Raw genomic sequence first — 21442 nt, 5'->3', positions numbered from 1 at the left:
GTGTTCTAAATGTGGCAAGCGCAAATCAGCAGCAGGGCTCTGTAATTCGTGCTGTACAGACGGTAGAGCTGGCCCGAGCATGGCGAGTGGCGATCTTTTGCGCTCTGAGCTGGCAGCGGACGCCATTTTGGATTTTCCACATGGGGCGGCCTCCGTTGCGACGGAGAGCCCTGAATCCGGGGGGGGGGGGGGGGGGAGGGGGTGTCCTCTGAGTGAGGCTAATAATAGAGCTGATAGCCCTGGGCAGGATCCGGGCGGTCAGGGAGCGGTTTTCTCCCCTGATTTTGTTTTAATGCTGCATAGGGCGTACATGCTTAAAAGAGCTCTTCCACAGGGATCTTCGGACCCTCTGCCTGCCCCCCCCCCCCCGGTGGATCCTGGCCTTTTGGAGTTGGCTTTGCCTATTTCTTATCCTCCTGATAAACGCAGAAGGGCGGCGCCCCCCCCCCCCCCCCCCTGTGGTCGGGCTATGAGGATTCTGAGGGGTCTGGCAGAACTTCTTGGGCTGAGGAGCCAGAGTCGGGTGCAGAATTGCCACAGGAGCTTGATGATCTGTCTGCGGTGAGGATTTTCCACCGCGAGGAGCTGCCAGTGCTTATTTCAGATGCCTTACAAGCCCTCTCGATTGAAGATCCTGGGAGTGGCACAGCCTCCTCTGTTAATCCAAGGATGGCTAGTACCAGAAAGCCTGCTCGAGCCTTTCCTTTGCATGGCTCCATCCAAGAGCTTATTTCGGCTTAATGGGCTGACCCCGAGGGAACTTTGAAGGTTGCCAGGGCTATGGGGCAATTATACCCTCTGAGTGAGGAACATTTGGCTCGCTTTGCAATGCCTAAAGTGGATGCCCTGGTCACGGCTGTGACAAAGAGAACTACCCTCCCTGTTGAAGGAGGTGTTGCCCTGAAGGATATTCAAGACCGCAGGCTTGATTCAGCTTTGAAGCGGTCCTTTGATTTGGCAGGTCTCACTGTTCGGGCGTCTGCATGCAGTTGTTATGCTGCTAGAGCCTGCCTGGCTTGGTTACAGCAGGCAGTGGAACAGCCCGGTGATGGAGCGGAGACCTTATCTGAAGTGGCTCCGCGGATGGAGTCAGCCTTGTCCTTTTTGGCTGACGCCCTTTATGATATGGTTAGAGCTTCAGCTAAACAAATGGCTGTAGCAGTGGTGGCTCGCCGCACTCTTTGGCTACGACATTGGGTGGTGGACATGGTCTCTAAGCAAAGGTTGGTGAAGTTGCCCTTTCAAGGCCTTCTCCTGTTTGGTGAGGAGCTGGAAAACATTGTTGAAGGCCTGGAGGATTCCAAACCTCAGCGCTTGCCCGAAGATAGGCCGAAGCCTTCCTCTAAGGTTCAGGCGGTCCGCTCCTTTTACAGACCTCGCTTCCGTGAAGCTAGAAGGTACCGCCCGGGGCATGCTGCTGGGTTCACTTCGTATACCCGCTTTCAGCAGAGAAACTCCTTTCGCTCGGACAAACGTTCCGCAGCTGCCGGTTTAAGGCCTGGAGTTCAGGGGCGACCCTCTCAATGATGGTGCGCCGGCCCCCTCCTCGTTTCCTGTCATCGGAGGAAGACTTTCCCTCTTTTTCGAGGAGTGGACCAAAATCTCCGCAGATCAGTGGGTCTTGGACCTGATCAGAGACGGATACCGAATAGAATTCGATGCCCCGGTGAGAGACGTGTTTGTGGAGTCCCGATGCGGTTCTGCCGCCAAACGGGCGACGGTAGAGGAGACTTTGCACAGTCTGTGCCAGATAGGGGCTGTGACCCCGGTGTCTCCCGCCGAACAAGGTCTAGGCCGCTACTCCATTTACTTTGTGGTGCCACGAAAGGTGGGTCTTTTCGCCCGATCCTGGACTTAAAAGAGCTAAACAAGTCCTTAAGAGTGCGGCATTTTCACATGGAAACCCTGCACTCTGTCATTGCGGAGGTACAGCGAGGAGAGTTTCTCACGTCTCTGGACCTGAAAGAAGCTTACTTGCACATACCAATTTGGCCCCCGCATCAGACATTTCTGCGGTTTGCGGTGTTGGGAAAACATTTCCAGTTTCGGGCCTTGCCTTTTGGCCTCGCCACAGCTCCCCGAACTTTCTCCAAGGTAATGGTGGTAGTAGCTGCCTTTCTCAGGCGAGAGGGTATCCGGGTTCACCCGTACCTAGACGACTGGCTCATCAGAGCAGACTCAGAAAAAGAGAGTCATCTAGCTACAGCCAGAGTGGTTTCAGTCCTTCAATCTCTGGGCTGGCTCGTCAATATGGCCAAAAGTTACCTGACCCCCTTGCAATCTCTAGAATATTTGGGGGCCAGGTTCGACACAGCCTCGGGCTATGTGTTTCTTCCCGAGCAAAGGCGGTGCAAGCTTCAGAATCAGGTCCGTCTGCTCCTGAGGATGCCCCGCCCGCGAGCTTGGGACATTGTCCAGCTGTTGGGATCGATGACGGCCACCTTGGAAGTGGTGCCATGGGCGAGAGCGCACCTGAGACCTCTACAGTATTCTCTACTTCAACGATGGGCTCCAGTATCTCAGGATTATCAGTGCAGACTTTCTTGGCTCCCTGCGGCCCGCCTCAGTATGGAGTGGTGGCTCTCGGACAGCATGTTGCGGCGGGGAATGCCGCTGGCGCTCCCCAATTGGTGCCTAGTGGTGACAGATGCCAGCCTGAAGGGCTGGGGCGCACATTGCCAGGGGAAGCATGCCCAGGGTCTGTGGACGCCCGACGAGTCGGAGTGGTCTATCAACCGCTTGGAGTTGAAAGCGGTGTTTCTGGCTCTTCTGGCCTTTCAAGTGACCCTGGAAGGATTGGCTGTCCGAGTAATGTCGGACAACACGACAGCAGTGGCCTACATAAATCGACAAGGCGGCACTCAGTGCAGAGCTCTAGCCGCGCAGGCCGAACAAATTTGCCACTGGGCTGAGCTGCATCTACAGTCCCTGTCAGCAGCTCACATTGCAGGTCAGAGCAACGTGCAAGCCGACTAAGCAGGCATCAGATTGATCCAGCGGAGTGGGAACTAGCAGACGATGTATTCCTGCAGATATGTGCCAAATGGGGCAAGCCAGTGATGGATCTTATGGCGTCCAGTTCTAATGCCAAAGTCCCGTGCTTCTTCAGCAGATGGAGGGATCCTCGCTCGGCCGGGTTGGATGCCTTGGCTCAACCCTGGCCCCTGGGCTTGCTGTATGTCTTCCCTCTGTGGCCCTTGATAGGGCGAGTGCTCCTGCGGATTCAGCTGCATCCAGGAGAAGTGGTGCTCATCGCCCCGGATTGGCCCAGGAGGCCTTGGTATGCGGACCTCCGACAGATGCTGTTGGAGGCTCCCTTTCCGTTACCTCTGGTTCCGCACCTGTTGTCACAGGGTCCGGTGGCCATGGAGGGCGCCTGCCGCTTTGGTCTTATGGCATGGCGATTGAGAGGGCGCAATTGAGAGATAAAGGCTACTCAAATAAGGTAATTTCCACTCTCCTGCAGGTCCTTAAGCGCTCCACTTCCGTGGCTTATGCCAGGATTTGGTGCCAGTTTGAAGTCTGGTGTGTTTCAAGAGCGCTTTCTCCGTTGTGGGCTCCTGTCTCGCCGATTCTGGACTTTTTGCAGGATGGTGTACACAAAGGCTTGGCCTATAATTCCCTGCGGGTGCAAGTGGCAGCATTGGCCTCCCTGCGTGGCAAGGTTGAAGGTGTGTCCTTAGCTGCTCATCCAGATGTGGCACGGTTTCTTAGAGGGGTGCTTCGGCTCCATCCTCCCATGCGGGCACCTTGTCCAGCTTGGAACCTGGGATTAGTAATGAAGGCCCTTCAGGGGGCTCCCTTTGAACTGCTTCGGCGTGCTTCAGAGAAAGATTTGACACTGAAGGCCGTCTTTTTAGTGGCCATTACCTCGGCGAGATGGGTGTCAGAGCTCCAGGCGCTGTCCTGTAGAGACCCTTTTCTGCAATTCTCAGAGTCAGGGGTCACGGTTCGGACCGTGCCTTCCTTTATGCCTAAGGTGGTTTCAGCGTTTCACCTAAACCAGCCTGTTTTTCTTCCCTCCTTTGTTGAGGAATTTCCAGATTCATTTGGGAAGTTGCACCTTTTGGATGTGCGCAGGACTCTGTTGCAGTATCTGCGAATTACAAATTCTTTCAGGACCTCTGATCATTTTTTTGTGCTGTTTGCAGGTCCTCGCAGAGGGTCTTCAGTGTCTAAAGCCACTATTGCCCGTTGGCTCAAAGAAGCTATCTTTTCAGCATATCTGCTGTCTGGCCGGGCTCCGCCTGAAGCCTTTAAGGCACATTCCACAAGAGCGATTTCCTCTTCCTGGGTGGAAACTGGAGCACTATCTCTTCATGAGATTTGCAGTGCTGCAACATGGGCTTCTAAGCTCTCTTTCGCCCGACATTACAGGCTGGATGTGGCTGCCAGGAGGGATGCGCGTTTTGGAGCACAGGTGCTAGCGCGTGGTGTGGCTTGTTCCCACCCTATTTAGGGATTGCTTTGTTACATCCCATACATAATGGCTTCATCTGCTTGATGACAAGGAAGGGAAAATTAGGTTCTTTCCTTTAGTCATAGCAGATGAAGCCATGAGCCCTCCCTGTATGATTGTCTGTATTGCATTGATTCTGATTTTAGGTGCTGTTCTTGTTTCCTGAAGTTATATTCCTTCCTTGGGAGTCGGAAAACAGTCTTCAGGATTCTTGTTACAGTTATAGGAGGATGAGTTCATTCCCTCCAGTTCATGTTTTGGGAGGATGAGTTTATTCCCTCCAGGAGGATGAGTTCATTCCCTCCTTTTTTGAGTTTATGCCCTTGTTAAGGGGCCATCGTTCGCTGTGAGGAAAGTTCATGTTATTCACATTGCGGTTTGCCATACTGCTTTGGAAGCTTCAAATACTGAAGAGGCAGTGGAGCTAGCTGGCCATGAGGCACTGTGAAAAGTTGAGTGCTCTCTATCTCCCCCTGCTGGTTGATGGACACAACCCATACGTAATGGCTTCATCTGCTATGACTAAAGGAAAGAAAATTATCATGGACCTAATTTTCCCTTTTTGACCAGACCCCTTAATTTTATGCCTGTTGTTTGGTTGGTACGTCTTCATCAGAATGGTTGTTGGTTGAGTGGCTGAATATTGCCAGTTAAACAGATAACTTTTTGACCAGTCTCCATAACTCTCCTAGCCACATTCCTTTTTTAAACTGTCACTTTGGCCCCTGTTTACAAAGCTGTGCTAGTGGCTGGTGGTACAGTACTGCAGACAGAGCCCATTCTCTTTGAATGGGCTGTGTCGGCAATGCTACGTGGCAGCCACTATTGCGGCTTTGTAAACAGGAGGGTTTTATTTGTTTAGCAATTTAAAAGGCCAGAGATTTCAATATAAGTGGCCCAGGTAAAAAAAAAAAAAACCCTCTTATGCCTTTGGTCCCAGCACCAGCTGCACAGATGTTTTTCAGTTTTGATCCCTTAGATGCCACACAGACAGTAAAAGCTGCATGCTTTTGGAGGGGGTTAGTATTCATTTAGTTCTTGGGGTGTAGTTTAATGGGGAAGAGTGATTGGTGGGGGAAAATGTGCATTTAATTATTACATTGGTGATGTATGTTGTATTAATTATTGCAAGTCACTTTTATTCCTTTTATTCTACTTGTAGATGGTGGGTTATCAAATTGAATAAATAGTAATAATAATTGTACAGGCCTACATGAAAGAGATTCCCTTCTCCATGGAGCTTCTAATCTGATTAAGACATTCAAGAAAATAAGAGATTAAACAAACTTTACTTTAGAACTGATTACAAAAGGCCATGATCGGTTGCTGGGGGTGGGGGGAATAGAGTTGTGGAGAATGTAAAGAATAGGAGTGGCACTGAAATTTTGAATGGCTTGTATTCATGGTTTTTTTTTATCCCTTTTACTAGGATTACGTTTCATCATCTTCTGATAGGTACAACAGGACCAGAAACCAGGAATGCTGTACATATAATATTAGAAGTAAACGTGACATACACAAAAGCAGTGTTATTGAAGAAAAAGCACAAGCCTGGTAAGAAGCAGTCACAAATAATAGGCAATTTAAAGACATTTTCACAACAACATGAGGAATATCCTTGGAAAGCGGCTGACATGAACATCTCAAACACTGTTAATTTAATCTCTGTAAACATACTTTTTGGAAAGTTCAAAGCAATTAGGGGGCAATGTGAAAAACTACACAGCTAGTCTCAGAGTCCACTGTTAATTTCTCTCCCACTCCTACCTTGCAAGCTCTAAAAAAGGAGGTTCATGTGTACATTAATGATGAAAAATTAAAAGTTCTAAGAGATTTACAACAGCTTTTTCTGCACATGCTTTTCCCCTGCAAAAAACAATTTGCATAGTTGAAAATGCAGCCTAAGCATACTGTTTCTTCTCTGACCTAACTTTGCTTTTGAGCCTGCTTACGTTCTTGCAAGTAAATGTATTCATGTTGTTGAGCCTTACGTGTGCTTTTAAACAAGGGAAAGAATGGGCAATTTTCAGACAGCCTACATAACCTGCCTAAATGGCTTTTGAAAATTGCTCTCCTTAGGAACGTTTTGGAAAACAAGTAACAGATAAATATGAGTGGCTAGCAAGTCTCTTGTCCCTTTTTTCATTGGCCAGTAACGATCCTGATGATACAAGCGGATACCTGTGTGAGAATTCCAAAAGGCATGTATTTTATAAAAGCTGCATAGCCGCTTAGGGCCTTCATAAAATGGGCACCCAGAAACTCCTTCAATAGTGGTCAAATGCCCATGTACAAATTTCCACCTGCTCTGCAATTGATGTAAATGTGTGCATGGATTCTAAGCATATACCTGTGTCTTTTATAAAATCAGCATGTGCAGGGCAACTCTAGCCAAACTACACCCCTGGGAATTCCGACATGCAAATCACATAAAAGAGATGCACAAGCACAAGCACAAGCTTTCTGTGCTCATTCAGTTTACAATTAATGTAATTCTAGTCTGCCTAGAGTACAAAGCAGATTAAAAAATGCATACATAATACAAAAGAGAAAAAAAAACCTTAAAAAACATACTGTGCAGAAACTAAGGGGCCCTTTTACTAAGCTGCACAGTCGCCTATGTGTGCCCAACGTGCATCAAATGCATCAATTTTGAGTTATCACCTGGCTACCGCGTGGCCCTTGTGATAATTTCATTTTGGACGCGTGTCCACTATGTGTGCCGGAAATATTATTATTTACTGGCGTGCAAGTGGTAATCGGCATTTTACGCATGTAGACCATTACCGCCCGGTTACCGCTGGCGGTAAGGTCTCAGACCCAAAATGGACACCCGGCAATTTTCATTTTGCCGCACGTCCATTTTTGCGAAAATAAAAAAAAGGCATTTTTTATAGGTGCGCTGAAAAATGATTCTGCGAGCACCCAAAACACACGTCTACACTACCGCAGGCCATTTTTCAGTGCGCCTTTGTAAAAGGGCCCCTAAAATAACTAATGACATAATATAGCTAACACGTATATTGCAGATACCAACAATATCATGACATAGATCCTGTGAAAAACTTCCTAGCAGTAAACCAGATCCTTTCAGTAGGGGTCAGAGTATTTTGTTGAAGAGGGCAAAACTATTCAGCAGTTAGTGTCTCCATTGAATGCTTGAGTGAAGAACCATTCTTTCAGTTGCCTTTTACAAACATTATTGTGCCCAAAGATTGCCAGAGGTTGGTGAAGAGTTTGCTCTACTCATATAAGCTAGCAGTGGAGAACATCTTGAGGCATAGTTTCAAAGCACTTAGCCTTCCAAAGTTCCATAGGTTTCTATGGAACTTTGGAAGGCTAAGTGCTTTGAAAATGAGCCCCAAGCTTGTCTCTTTAAACTGCACCTTAGGATAGGAATAGATAGCTCTGAAGGTACATTGAGGTTAAGTAGCCTAGAAGATCTCACAAGTAAATAAAAATTCTTCTCCGAAGACGAGCAGGCTTATGTATTCTCACAAGTGGGTGATGCTGACCCGCGTCGCCTGGTCTGGGACTTATGAAAAGCATGAGCAGAGCTTTGTGGAGCGCGAGACATGCTCCACCGCACATGTGAGAGTGCCTTCCTGCCTGCCGCAAGAGCTCAGTGTCTTCAGTTCTTTTTGTACCATGGTGAGGAGAGGGTGTGTTTTTTAACCATCTCCTCACATTTGCTTGGTCCAAAAAACCTTTTGTGCCTTTCGGCAAGTTTTTCGTCCTTTTAATGTATTCTCGGTTGTGGAACCCTCCTTTTTAATATTTTCCTTTAATTTCTAGTTTTTTCCCCCAGCTTTTAGTTTCTTTTCATCATCATTTGGCCACTTTTAGGCCTTAACTTCGGCCGGGGTATTTCCCTTCATTTTTGCGGTGCCTTGTCCCTTTTTCAGGCACCGTTGCTTCGTTTAATTTAGCCGAGGAAGTTTTTCCTTCCATGTTTACGAAGGCTCCCAGTGGCTTTAAGTGCTGTACCTGGTGCAATTGGACTATCTCTGGGAAAGACACCCATTCCTGGTGTGTTCAGTGTCTCGGGCCCAACTAACTGTTCTCTGCCTTGACATTGGGCATCGAGAGTGTCGGTAAGCGTGGCTGCTGCTAGACCCTTAGACACTGGGAACAGTGAAGTGTCGAGTTGGTGACCACCTGCCTCGAGGCCTCCTGCTGTTCAGGGCCCCTGGGATCATCTATTGTTGGACCCGACCTGACATGTGGATTTGACTTTGTCCTTGCCGGTACCGATGACAAGCTTCAGGCGAAAGCCAAGAAGCATCTCCATAGATCACCCTTGATGTATGGTGCTGGGAGCTCTGGGGTGTCAAAGGATTTGGCACCCAAGAAGCATTGGCCTGGGAGGACTGCTCCCCCTCTATACAGGAGGTGCCGATGCATCGGTCTCCCAGCAGCCAGAGAAGATCTGGGAAATTATAGACCGGTGAGCCTGACGTCGGTGCTGGGCAAAATGGTAGAGACTATTATAAAGAACAAAATTACAGAGCATATTCAAAAGCATGGATTAATGAGACAAAACCAACATGGATTTAGTGAAGGGAAATCTTGCTTCACCAATCTATTACATTTATTTGAAGGGGTGAACAAACGTGGATAAAGGTGAGCCGGACGATATTGTGTATCTGGATTTTTATGCATTTGACAAAATACCTCATCAAAGACTCCAGAGGAAATCGGAGAGTCATGGGATAGGAGGTAGTGTCCTATTGTGGATTAAAAACTGGTTAAAAGATAGAAAACAGAGAGTAGGGTTAAATGGTCAGTATTCTCAAGGAGAAGGGTAGATGGTGGGGCTCCCCAGGTGTCTGTGCTGAGACCGCTGCTTTTTAACATATTTATAAAATGATCTAGAGATGGGAGTAACTAGTGAGATAATAAATTTGCTGACAACACAAAATTATTCAAAGTTGTTAAATCTTGAGAGGATTGTAAAAAATTACAAGAGGACCTTACGAGACTGGGCTTCCCAATGGCAGATGATGTTTAATGTCAGTAAGTGCAAAGTGATGCATGTGGAAAAGAGGAACCTGATCTATAGCTATGTAATTCAAGGTTCCACATTAGAAGTCACCAACCAGGAAAGAGATCTAGATGTCATCGTCGATGATACTTTGAAATCCTCTGCTCAGCGAGCAGTGGCAGGTAAGAAAGCAAATAGAATGTTATGTATTATTAGGAAAGGAATGGAAAACAAAAATGAGGATGTTATAATGCCTTTGTATCGCTCCATGGTGCGACCGCACCTCAAATATTGTGTTGAATTCTGGTCACCTCATCTCAAAAAAGATATAGTGAAATTAGAAAAGGTACAGAGAAGGGCAACAAAACTGATAAAGGGGATGGGACGACATTTCTGTGAGGAAAGGCTAAAGCGGCTAGGGCTCTTCAGCTTGGAGAAAATACGGCTGAGGGGAGATATGATAGAGGCCTATAAAATAATGAGTGGTGTGGAACAGGTAGACGTGAATCGCTTGTTTACTCTTTCCAAATTACTAGGACTAGGGGGCATGCAATGAAGCTACAAAATAGTAAATTTAAAACAAATCGGAGAAAATATTTCTCTTCTGATCGTGTAATTAAACTCTGGAATTCTTCGCCAGAGAATGTAGTAAAACAGTTAGTGGAATTTAAAAAAGGTTTGGATATCTTCCTGAAAGAGAAGTCCATAAGCCATTATTAAAATGGACTTGGGGAAAACCCACTATTTCTGGGATAATCAGCATAAAATGTATTGTACTGTTTTGGGATCTTGCCAGGTACTTGTAACCTGGATTGGCCACTATTGGATCTTCGGTCTGTCCCAGTATGGCAATACTTATGTACTTAAGACCTAGCTCTCGCATCAACCCAAAGGTTCTGCAACCTGCTGCTGAGCCGATACCCCAGCCTTTTCTGGTCTCAGCCCTCGATGAGCACATCCAGGCCTTGCTCCCAGAGCTGCTGAATGGCCTTCTGCAATGGTTTGCATTGGGGGTGCTTTCACCTACCCTGCCTCCCGTTGTGGCCCTGCTTGGTCCTCATCCTGCGGTGCTGCATCTGACACCAACGCCGCATATGGCTCCGGTGTTTACTGCCACCCAAGCCGGCACTCCCTCGAAGTCCGTGAAGAAAGCTTCGTCGGAGTCGAGGTGGGAACCAACTTCTCGATGATTTTCTTGAGGACATGGCTTCTCCACGTCGAGGCAGGTTCGGTCTCGACACTCCCATCAGAAAGTATTGTCTGACACCGAAGAGGAGCGCTCATGGTATTCAGAGGAGGATCCAACGTACTTTTCCTTGGATGAGTCCTATGCAATTCCCTCTGAACCCTCCCCTCCACCTGAAAGGAGAAAATCTCCTCTGGAGAGTCTTTCGTTTCCTTCTTTTGTAAAAGAAATGGCTGATGCAATTCCATTTCCTTTGGAAGTGGAGGACGAGCCCAGGGCCAAGATGCTTGAGATCCTACTACTACTACTTATCATTTCTATAGCATTGCTAGATGTACGCGGCACTGGACACGTGAACATGAAGAAGCAGACCCTGCTCGACAGAGCTTACAATCTAATTAGGACAGACAAACAGGACAAATAAGGGATAAGGGAATTACTAAAGTGGGAATGGTAAAACATGGGTACCGAACAAGTGAGTAAGGGTTAGGAGTTAAAAGCAGCATCAAAAAGGTGGGCTTTTAGCCTAGTTTGAAGACTGCCAGAGATGGAGTTTGACGTACCTGGACTACATGTCTCCACCTAGGGAGGTTGTGACTGTCCCTCTCCACGAGGAACTCCAGGAAGTCCTCGTTAGGAATTGGGAGTCCCCTCTGTCAGTCCCGGTCATGCCCAAGATCAATACCATGCAACAGATCCATAGTACACCTGGTTTTGATAAACCTCAGTTACCTCACAATTCCATGGTGGTGAAATCAGCTCACAAAAAAGAGCCAGGAGTTCCAGGGACTTTGTCGCGATGCCCACAGGTAGAAAAGCTATAACCCTGGGTTCTTTTGGGAGGAAGATGTACCAGGCTTCCATGCTTATCTCCTGAATACAATCCTATCAGCTCTTCACGAGCGTCTACTTGCCTTTGTATTGGTCCATGTTGCGACCACACCTCGAATATTGTGTTTAGTTCTGTTTGCCCCATCTCAAAAAAGATATAGTGGAATTAGAAAAGGTAGAGAGAAGGGCGATGAAAATGATAAAGGGTATGGGATGACTTCCCTATGAGGAAAGGCTAAAGTGGCTAGGGCTCTTCAGCTTGGAGAAAAGACGGCTAAGGGGAGATATAATAGAGGCCTATAAAATAATGAATGGAGTGCAACGGGTAGACGTGAATTATTTGCTTACTCTTTCTAAAAATACTAGGACTAGGGGGCGTGCAATGAAGCTACAAAGTAGTAAATTTAAAACGAATCGGAGAAAGTTTTTCTTTACTCAACATGTAATTAAACTCTGGAATTCGTTGATATAGAATGTGGTAAAGGCGGGTAGCTTAGCGGGGTTTAAAAAGGTTTGGACGGCTTTCTAAAGGAAAAGTCCATAGACCGTTATCAAAATGACTTGGGGAAAATTCACTGCGTATTTCTGGGATAAGCAGTATAAAATGTATTGAATTTTTTTGGGATCTTGCCAGGTATTTGTGACCTGGATTGGCCACTGGGAAACAGGATGCAGGGCTTGATGGACCTTTGTCCCAGTGTGGCAATACTTATGTACTTATGAAACTCGGTGTACAAGTTGTCACGCTGAGATGCTCCCTCCGAAGCAGGCCAAGTCACTTTGCCTGTTGGTCAAGCAGCAGGAAGCGTGTCGAAAGTTCTTGGCCAGGGGCACTTAACACTTTTGATGTGGCATCCAGGATCTCTGCTCAGAGTATAACAATGCGCAGACTCTCATGGCTGCGTGTTTCTGACTTGGAACATTGTGTTCAGCAGAGGTTGGCGGATGCCCCGTGCTGGGGAATAACCTTTTGGGAGAGAAGGCTGAGGAGGTCACGGACCAAATCAGAAAACATACTGATACCATCTCTTCTCTCTCCTGCTGGGCGCCTTCTGCATTTACTCCCTCAGCTAGGAGGACTTTTGACAAACCAAGGAGGAGTACCTATTACTCTTAGAGGCGTAGGTACAACCCTTCGGCTCGCCATTCTGCTCAGGCTGAACCCTAGCACGCTTGTCCTCGTCAACAGCGTGTGCCAAAGGCCCCTGCTGCTCCCCAAGCAAAGCAAGGAACAAGCTATTGACTGGCTTCAGCAGAGCATAGCTGCAGTAAAAGTGTCCATCCCGGACGACTTTCCGGTCGGGGGGAGGCTGAAGTCTTTCCACGAAAGGTGGCCCCTTATAACCTCCAACTGGTGGGTTCTTCAAATACTCTATCTTGGACGCGCACTCAGTTGGTATCTAAAACCTCCAGATTGCCCACTGAGAGCATTCGTTCAGTTCTCAGCACAGGCAGATACTTGCAGAGGAACTCTCAGCCCTTCTGAAAGCCCATGTGGTCAAGCCCGTTCCACCAGGGGGAGAAGGGAGGGGATTCTCTTCCAGGTACTTCCTTGTGCAAAAGAAAATGGGGGATGCATCCCATCCTAGACCTAAGAGCTCTGAACAAATTCCTAGTCTGAGAAAATTTCAGGATGGTTTCTCTGGGCACCCTTCTCCCATTGATTCAGAAAAATGATTGGCTATTCTTTTTGGACTTAAAGGATGCCTATGCTCACATTCCAATACTTCCAGCTTACCAGAAATATCTTCGATTTTGGCTGGGAACACATCTTTTTCAGTAACGCATGTTGCCTTTTGCCCTCGCGTCAACTCCTAGCGTCTTCACCAAATGTCTAGTGGTAGTTGCAGCATTTCTACGTAGAAAGGGAGTCCATGTGTTCCCATATGTCGATGATTGTCTGGTAAAGAGCACCTCTTGGATGGTGCTCAGGAGTCCATGCAGATGACTATTTGGGTGCTTGAGCTATTAGGGTTTGTTTTAAAGAACCCCAAGTCCCATCTTTGCCCTGTCCAGTGATTGGAGTTAATAGGAGCCTTGCTCGACACACAGAAGGTTCAAGCCTATCTTCCAGAGATGAGAGCAGCCACTCTTGTCGCTCTCGCTTTCAGGGTTCGAGCCTCATAGCAGGTCACAGCTCAGCAGATGTTGAGATTGTTGTGGGCCACATTTATTTATTTATTTATTTGGATTTTGCTCACATCTTTTTCAGTAGTAGCTCAAGGTGATTACATTCAGGTACACTGGGTATTTCTCTGTCCTAGGAGGGTTCACAATCTAAGTTTGTATCTGAGACAATGGAGGGCTAAGTGACGCCCAAGATCACAAGGAGCAGCAGTGGGAATTGAACTGGCCACCTCTGGATGTCGAGACTGGTGCTCTAACCACTAGGCCAAGTGTACCCAGAGCTTGTAAGCTCCCTTCAGTGGTGGACCATTCGATCCAGTTTGACTCTGGGACTTCCATTCCAAATTCCTCAGCCACAAAAGGTGCTGATGACGGATGTATCTCTCCTGTGTGTGTGTGTGGGGGGGGGGGGGGGGGGGCTCATGTTGATGTTTTATCCACTTGGGAAACAAATCTTCAGATTAATCTCCAGGAGCTCTGGGCGATCTGGAATTCTCTAAGGCTTTCAGAGATCGGTTATCTCATCCAAACAGGTAATCAGGTTGCAATGTATTACACCAACAAGCAGGGAGCAGGGGGCACCGGATCACTCCCTCTGTGTCAGGAGGCCGTCTGGATGTGGCATTGGGCTTGCCAACATGACATGTTCCTTGTCATCAGCAGCAGATAAATCCATTGACTGATGGGTTATGTCCGCCTACCAGCAGGTGGAGATAGAGAACACTGAAAAACCATAGTGCTCTATGGATGGCTAGCTCCATCTGCCTTCAGTATTGCTCTATCTCCCAGCAGGTGTGGACGTAGCTTGATCAGCTCCTGGAAAAAATCTGCCTGGGGTGGCTCCTGTGCTTTTGCCAGTTGAAGCAGGGGTGTTGTGGCTGGTGGTGCCCACTCTGTTGCTGCCTGCCTCTAACTTTCCTCACAGCGTTAAAAAAAAATATGCATTGGTTCTGCGTGGCTATTCTGAGGCTATTTTCCACGTGCGGCTTGACCGGAGCTCGTTTGACTCGGTCTTTTGAGGTGAGAGTGTGTGCCCAGCTCCTCCGGAGAGGTCCCACGGACGCCGTTCCGATCGGGATAAGTTTTGGTGCAAAGCCGCCATTTTACTTATATAATTCCGTCCGGTCGGATGATGGCTGCTGAAGCAGTTAAACGCTGCTCCCATTGTGGTAAACGTAGATCAGCAGCGGGGCTGTGTAAGAGGTGCTCTTTAGAGGCTAGAGCCGGTACGAGCATGGCGAGCGATGATTCTTCCCGCTCAATGGCGCTGGCAGCAGGTGCCATTTTGGAAGCGCCGCACGCCTCGATCCTCGCTGTTGCAGAGGAGTCTGAGTGCAGGGGGTCGCCTTGGTTAGAGGCTACCAGAGGAGCTCCCGTTCCCATTTCTCCTGATTCGGAGACGGAGGGTCAGGGTGAGTGTTTCTCCCCAGAGTTTGTGCTTTTAATGCATAAAGCTTTCATGCTGAAAAGAGCTCTGCCGCACGTGTCTGACACTGCGCTGCTACCTGGTTTCCCCCTGGGTGTTGATGGCCCGGGGCTGGATGATTCCCCTGAGCGTTGGAAGGACGCAAAACACAGATGGGTAAATTCCCCGTAGGAGAGTGGCGCACTTCCCTTTTCCCCCCCCCGTGGTCGGGCAATGTGGATTCTGAGGGTTCTGGCAGGGTTTCTTGGTCTGAAGAGCCAGAGGAAAGTGCTGGTTTGCCACTGGATCTGGATGATCCCAATGCGGTGAGGATTTTCCATGGCAAAGAGCTGCCAGCGCTCATTTCGGACGCCTTGCAGGCCCTCTCGATAGATGATCCTACCAAGGGCGAGGCCTCCTCTGGTAATCCGAGGATGGCGAGTACTAAGAAGCCTGCTTTAGCCTTTCCTGTGCATGACTCCATCCAAGAGCTTATTTCAGCTCAATGGTCTGAACCCGAAGGGCCTTTGAAAGTGGCCAGGGCTATGGGTCAGCTTTACCCTCTAAGTGAGGAGCACTTGGCCCCTTTGGGGATGCCTAAAGTGGACACCTTGGTCACGGCGGTGACCAAGAGGACCACCCTCCCCATAGAGGGAGGGGTTGCCCTGAAAGATATACAGGACCGGTGGCTTGAATCCGCGTTGAAACAGTCATTTGAAATCTCGGGCCTCGCCTTAAGGGCGTCTATATGCAGTTCCTATGCTGCCCGGGCCTGCCTTTCTTGGTTACAACAGGAAGTGGAACAGCCCGCGGATGGTGTGGAGTCCCTCGCTGAGGTTGCACCTCGGATGGTTGGCTCTGTCATTTTTGGCTGACGCCCTCTATGATCTGGTCAGAGCTTTGGCTAAACAGATGTCTGTGGTGGTTGCGGCCCGCCGCCTTCTATGGCTACGGCATTGGGCGGCTGACATTGCCTCTAAGCACAGGCTGGTGAAGCTTCCATTTCGGGCCCATCTGTTATTTGGAGAGGAGCTGGAGAAGATTGTGAAAGACCTGGGGGACCCTAAACCCCAGCGCTTACCTGAGGATAGGCCGAGGCCTTCTTCCAAGGGTTCTGTGTGGCCCTCTTCTTCCAGACCTCGCTTCCGTGAAGCTCACAGGTATCACCCGGGGTGCTGTGCTGGGGTTTCTCAACGTGCCCGTTTTCAGCAGAGGAACTCCTTTCGCTCGGACAAGTGTTCCGCTGCGGCCGGTTCAAGGCCAGGAGTTCAGGGACGGCCCCCTCAATGACGGGGCGAAGGTCCATTCCTCGATTCCTGCAGTAGGAGGACGTCTTTCCCTCTTTCTCAAGGAATGGACCAAGATTACCTCCGATCAGTGGGTCCTGGAGCTGATCAGAGAAGGTTATCAATTGGAATTCAGCGCCTCGGTGAGAGACGTGTTTGTGGAGTCCCAATGCGGTACTGCCGTCAAACGGGCGGCGGTAGAGGAGACCTTACAAGTCTTGTTGCACTTTGGAGCGGTGATCCCTGTGCCTCCCGCCGAACGCGGTTGCGGTTTCTACTCCATTTACTTTGTGGTGCCTCGAAAAGGCAGGTCTTTCCGACTGATCCTCGACTTAGGGTCAGTCAACGAGGCTCTAAGAGTGTGACATTTGCGCATGGAAACCCTGCCCTCCGTCATTGCGGCGGTACAGCCAGGAGAATTTCTCATGTCTCTGGACCTAAAAGAAGCTTACTTGCACATTCCTATTTGGCCCCCGCATCACCGTTTTCTCCAGTTTGCGGTGTTGGGAAAACATTTCCAATTTCGGGCCTTGCCTTTTTGCCTCAATACAGCTCCCCACACCTTTTCCAAGGTAATGGTGGTAGTAGCTGCTTTTCTCAGGCGACAGGGTATCCGGGTTCACCCGTACCTCGACGACTGGCTCATCAGTGCCGATTCAGCAGACGAAAGTCGTCTGGCCACAGCCAGAGTGGTCTCAGTACTGCAATCTCTGTGCTGGGTCATCAATATACCCAAAAGTCACCTGACCCCCTCTTAATCTTTCGAATATTTGGGGGTCTGGTTTGACACGGCCTCGGGGTTTGTCTTTCTACCCGACCAAAGGCGGTGCAAGCTTCAGAATCAGGTCCGTCTGCTCCTGCGGATGCCTCACCCGCGAGCTTGGGACTTTGTCCAGCTGCTGGGGTTGATGACGGCCACTTTGGAGGTGGTACCATGGGTGAGAGCGCACTTGAGACCTCTGCAGATTGCCCTGCTTCAATGATGGTCTCCAGTGTCCCAGGATTATCAACGCAGACTCACGTGGCTCCCTGCGACCCAGCTCAGTATGGAGTGGTGGCTCTCAGACAGCATGCTGCAGCAAGGAATGCCGCTGGCGCTTCCCTCTTGGTGCCTGGTGATAACCAATGTCAGCCTGGTCGGCTGGGGAGCACATTGCAAGGGAAGCTGTGCCCAAAAGTCTGACGAAGAAGGGCAACCTTCGAAAGCTAATCAAGAAATGTATTAAGTTATGTCCAATAAAAAAGGTATCATCTTATTTTCTTTTCCATGTTTTATTTTGTTTGATTTCTATTGATAACCTTAAGAGTGGACTAACACGGCTACCACACTCCTCTACTTCACAAAACTACAAATTTCATTCCCATGATGTATCCCATGGGAGATAGCAGTGATCAGTCTAGTGGGTAGGGATGTGCATTCATTTGAAATGACATTATTCATGGCATTGGCAAATGAAAATGAGCAAAAAAAAATCCCAAAACTTTGTGTTTTTTTTTCGTTTATCAATAATGCTCATTCTTCTTAAAGAGGGCATGCTGTTCCTTTTTCGGAAAGAGTGCTTGTGCAGGAGGGGAAATATTAAAGAATGAGGAGCAATAAAAAGGATAAGGAGAAGAAAGGAAGAAGAAGAAACCAGAGTATGTAAGGCAGTGTGTTTGTTGATTGGCTGAGTGTGAGGGCTAGTTGGGGCAGAGCTTCACAAACTGGGGGTCAGGACAATTTTATTTGGCCACAGTCTTATGGTCATGGTCACAAAAGATTGATAAGCACTGGGATAAGGGGTAGATTGTGGTACAGATGGGCTGAGGGGGAGAGTGAATGAGTGAGTATGATGTGGACTACCTGCAAGGGGTGAGGAGGGAGGAATTTGAGTATTTCCTTAGCTTTTGATTTGGCCACATGAGTCTTTTTCCAGTCCACATTAACTAACGTACACTTGATATCTAGGTATGGGTGGTCACTCACAGTCTCAACTATTTAATTTTTTTTTGTCCTGGGGAGAAATTTGCATTGAATTCAGGAGTTTAGCAGCCAGAGTTAGTTTCAAAAGTTGGCTTCCATGCCTGAGAACCTTAGAATGGGGACCACGGTGCCACTTATTTTTACTAGCCCCAGAAATCTGAGTATCCTGCTGCTAGACACGTTTTATTTATTTATTAATTAGGATTATTTACTGCCTTTTTGAAGAAATTCACCCAAAGATATATACAGCAAGAAGAAGCCAAGCATTAGCTACAGCAGTAAAAATATTCAAATAACAGCACACATTAGGCGTAGTATGCTACTTACAATGTCAACACAATACACATTGAAACATCTTAATAGACTGGAAAGGATGTATGTGAAGATAGAACATGATAAACAGTAGAGTAACAGGAGTTAGAAATAAAAGTGACTACCTTAAGGAAAGATTGTCCATGAAAAAGGTGCAGATAAATGACTTCAGCTAGAGTAGGAATGAATAAGAAAGTCCTGCTACAGTATGGGCAGCTGGTGTTGGTCCTTGTGTGTGACTAGCTAGTTAATTGGAATCTTGTGTTGACTGCTGGGAATCTGATTGCTTTGAGCCTGCTGTAATTCTGTATCTTGATGCTTTGATATAGGCACCATAATGAGTGTGCTGAGTGCTGATTGTGGCGTGCATAAGCTGTTATAGAATACTAGTGTGAAGCTGCTTTGGCATGCCCCAGTTTAGGCATGCCTACGTTACGTGAGGTCAGCGGCTGGCATAAGTTGGCATGCCTAAGTGCACTATGCAGCATGTGTAACTGATAGTATTCTATAAGTTGGATGCATTGCTTAGCGACACGTCCATGGCCTGCCTGTGCCATGCCCACGTGTATTCTTCCCTTACAGTTGAGCACTATAGCACTTAGGTGCTAGCTTACAGAATAATGCCTAGTGCATAAGTATTTAACTACAAGTTACTAATGCCTCCGACATGGATAGCTCTAAGCGCCTGTTTATAGAATTGTCTTGATCAATTTTTAAGACTCCTCCAGAAGAATTTTGCTAAACTGTATAATGGTGTTTTTACAGGTCTGTGTACTCCCAGAAAATATCAGTTGTTTCTCCTAAGAAGCAGATTGAATGTCCCCAAGACAAGGGGAAGAAGTGTTCTCATGATATCTTCTTAACGAAGAAAAAGGAGCCTAAAGGTTTGTTTGTGAATTGTGGTGGTAGTGATTTTAGGTTGCAGTGTTTGGTGTCCTGTGTAGAGTAAGTTAGTATGATAGGAAACACTGATTGAATCACCTTATATACCTAGAAGAGATGGGGATGGTAGACATTGTTCTTCCTTTTATTTTTTTCAATTCTCACATTAAAAGTAGTTTGAAAAGATGATGTGTTGTGTATTTCATGTGACAAAAATAATCTAAAAAAGATTATAAGTAGGTTTATAAAGGCATCTGTTGATGACCATAAATTATTGTAATTTGGTGAGATGAGCATGTCCATCTGTCATGGGACTTGGGCCAGTTGTTTTCAGGACACTTGGTTTCAGATAGGACTAAAGAGGAAGGAAGAAGCTGTTAGGAGATCGACAAATGATATTTTTTCTTGAAGTTTTACATTTGTAAATTTGCAAAAGCACAACATGAATGATTCAGCAGTTTAATGAAAATATAGTGAGTGTGCATTTACTGTTTTGAATAGTGGTGGTTATTCTGTACCAACATGGTATAATGTGTTCTTATTTGTGGGTATAATGTGTTCTTAGTTGTGAGCTGCTTTGAATGAATGAAGAAAATAAATTTTCAATAACATTTCCTTGGGTAAAACAGTGATTTATGCATGAAAATGACTTTTTAAAATAAGATTACCCACATATTAATCAAACTTAAGCACTTACAATCTGCATGCACTTAACCCTTTATTGTCCAATGTTCCCATCAATCTGTTCTCATATGGCTTATTACGGGAACATTGAACACTAAAGGGTTAAGTTTACCCTGAACTGAGAAGAGGGATTTCTGGGTGCTCATCCTTTTGAAAATTCAATTAAATGCTGGTAAACCAATTCTGAAATTTTGGCACACCAACTGTGAATGAATAGCATCCCTGTGATATTTTGTAAAAGTAGAAGCACACAAAGGGGCTAATTTTCAAAGCACTTAGACTTACAAAGTTATGTGGAGGGGCATTTTTTATATGATGTTTAAGTCCTACTTTGGTTGTTTTGCACAAAACATCCAAAATCCAATAGGAAAGAAAGAAGGTCATTTTTGAAAAAGAAAAATGTCTAGCTTTTTTTTTTTTTTCGAAAATACTGTTTCAAACAAGGTGCTTTGTACTTTTTAACAAATTTTTTAAAACCATTTTCGGAAAAAAAAATGTCCAAATGAAAAACGTAGAAAATCAAGCCATTGGGATGTAGGAGGGTGGCATTTTTAGTAGACTAGCTCCCTAGACATCCCAGGGGAGCAATAAGTGCTCCCAGGTACACATCTCAATGTTACTCCCTTCTCTTGTATGCTGAGCTCCTCAAAACCCACTACCCCCAACTGTACACCATTACAATAGCCCTTATGGGTAAAGGGGGCACCTATATGTGGGTACATTAAGTTTCTGGTGAGTTTTGGAGGGCTCACAGTTTCCATCACAAGTGTAACAGGTAGGGGGAGGTATAGGTCTGGGTCCACCTGTCTGCACTTCATCTACCACTAGACTACTCCAGGGACCTGCATTCTGCTCTAATGGACCTGGCTATAACATCTGAGGATGGCATAGAGGCTAGTAAGTAATGTTTTTAATCACATTTTTTGGGGTGGGAGGGGGTTAGTGACCACTGGGGGGAGTAAGGGAGATCTTCCATGATTCCTTCCAGTGGTCATTTAGGACACTTTTTGTGCCTTATTCGTTATAAAAACAGGACTTAGGAACACCCAAATTCTGCCCCCTTAACATGCTCCCGACACACCCCGTTGAGATTTGACGCACTGCAGAAGAACATTGTCATGAAACACTTAGCATCCACCTGGGGTTAACCCTGCAGCCACCTAGAGGATCTGTCCCCAGCACTGCTCAGGCCCGCCTGCATCAGTGCCCGTGCTCTATACTAGCACCCTCCTCCCCACCACACTGGGTTTTCTCTTGCTTCTGGGCAAGTCTTCCCTTGGTTGATCCCCTTGGTGGTTTCTAAGGTCACTGGGGTCACAATCT

General features: G+C 47.2%; 1 protein-coding gene across 1 annotated transcript in view; it reads left to right on the top strand.

The window, feature by feature from the left end:
* SENP7 (SUMO specific peptidase 7) overlaps positions 1–21442 on the top strand; it is a 231010-nt gene that overhangs the window by 11264 nt on the left and 198304 nt on the right. The window contains exons 4-5 of the mRNA XM_030204142.1: positions 5889–6013; positions 19319–19437. Of these exons, the coding sequence (XP_030060002.1) occupies positions 5889–6013; positions 19319–19437 (244 nt within the window). The remainder of the gene's footprint in view (positions 1–5888; positions 6014–19318; positions 19438–21442) is intronic.

This window comes from Microcaecilia unicolor, chromosome 5, assembly GCF_901765095.1.
Source record: "Microcaecilia unicolor chromosome 5, aMicUni1.1, whole genome shotgun sequence".
Taxonomy (NCBI): Eukaryota; Metazoa; Chordata; class Amphibia; order Gymnophiona; family Siphonopidae; genus Microcaecilia; species Microcaecilia unicolor.
The sequence above is the reverse complement of the archived record's forward strand: the minus strand, read 5'-3'. Positions and strand labels throughout refer to the sequence as shown.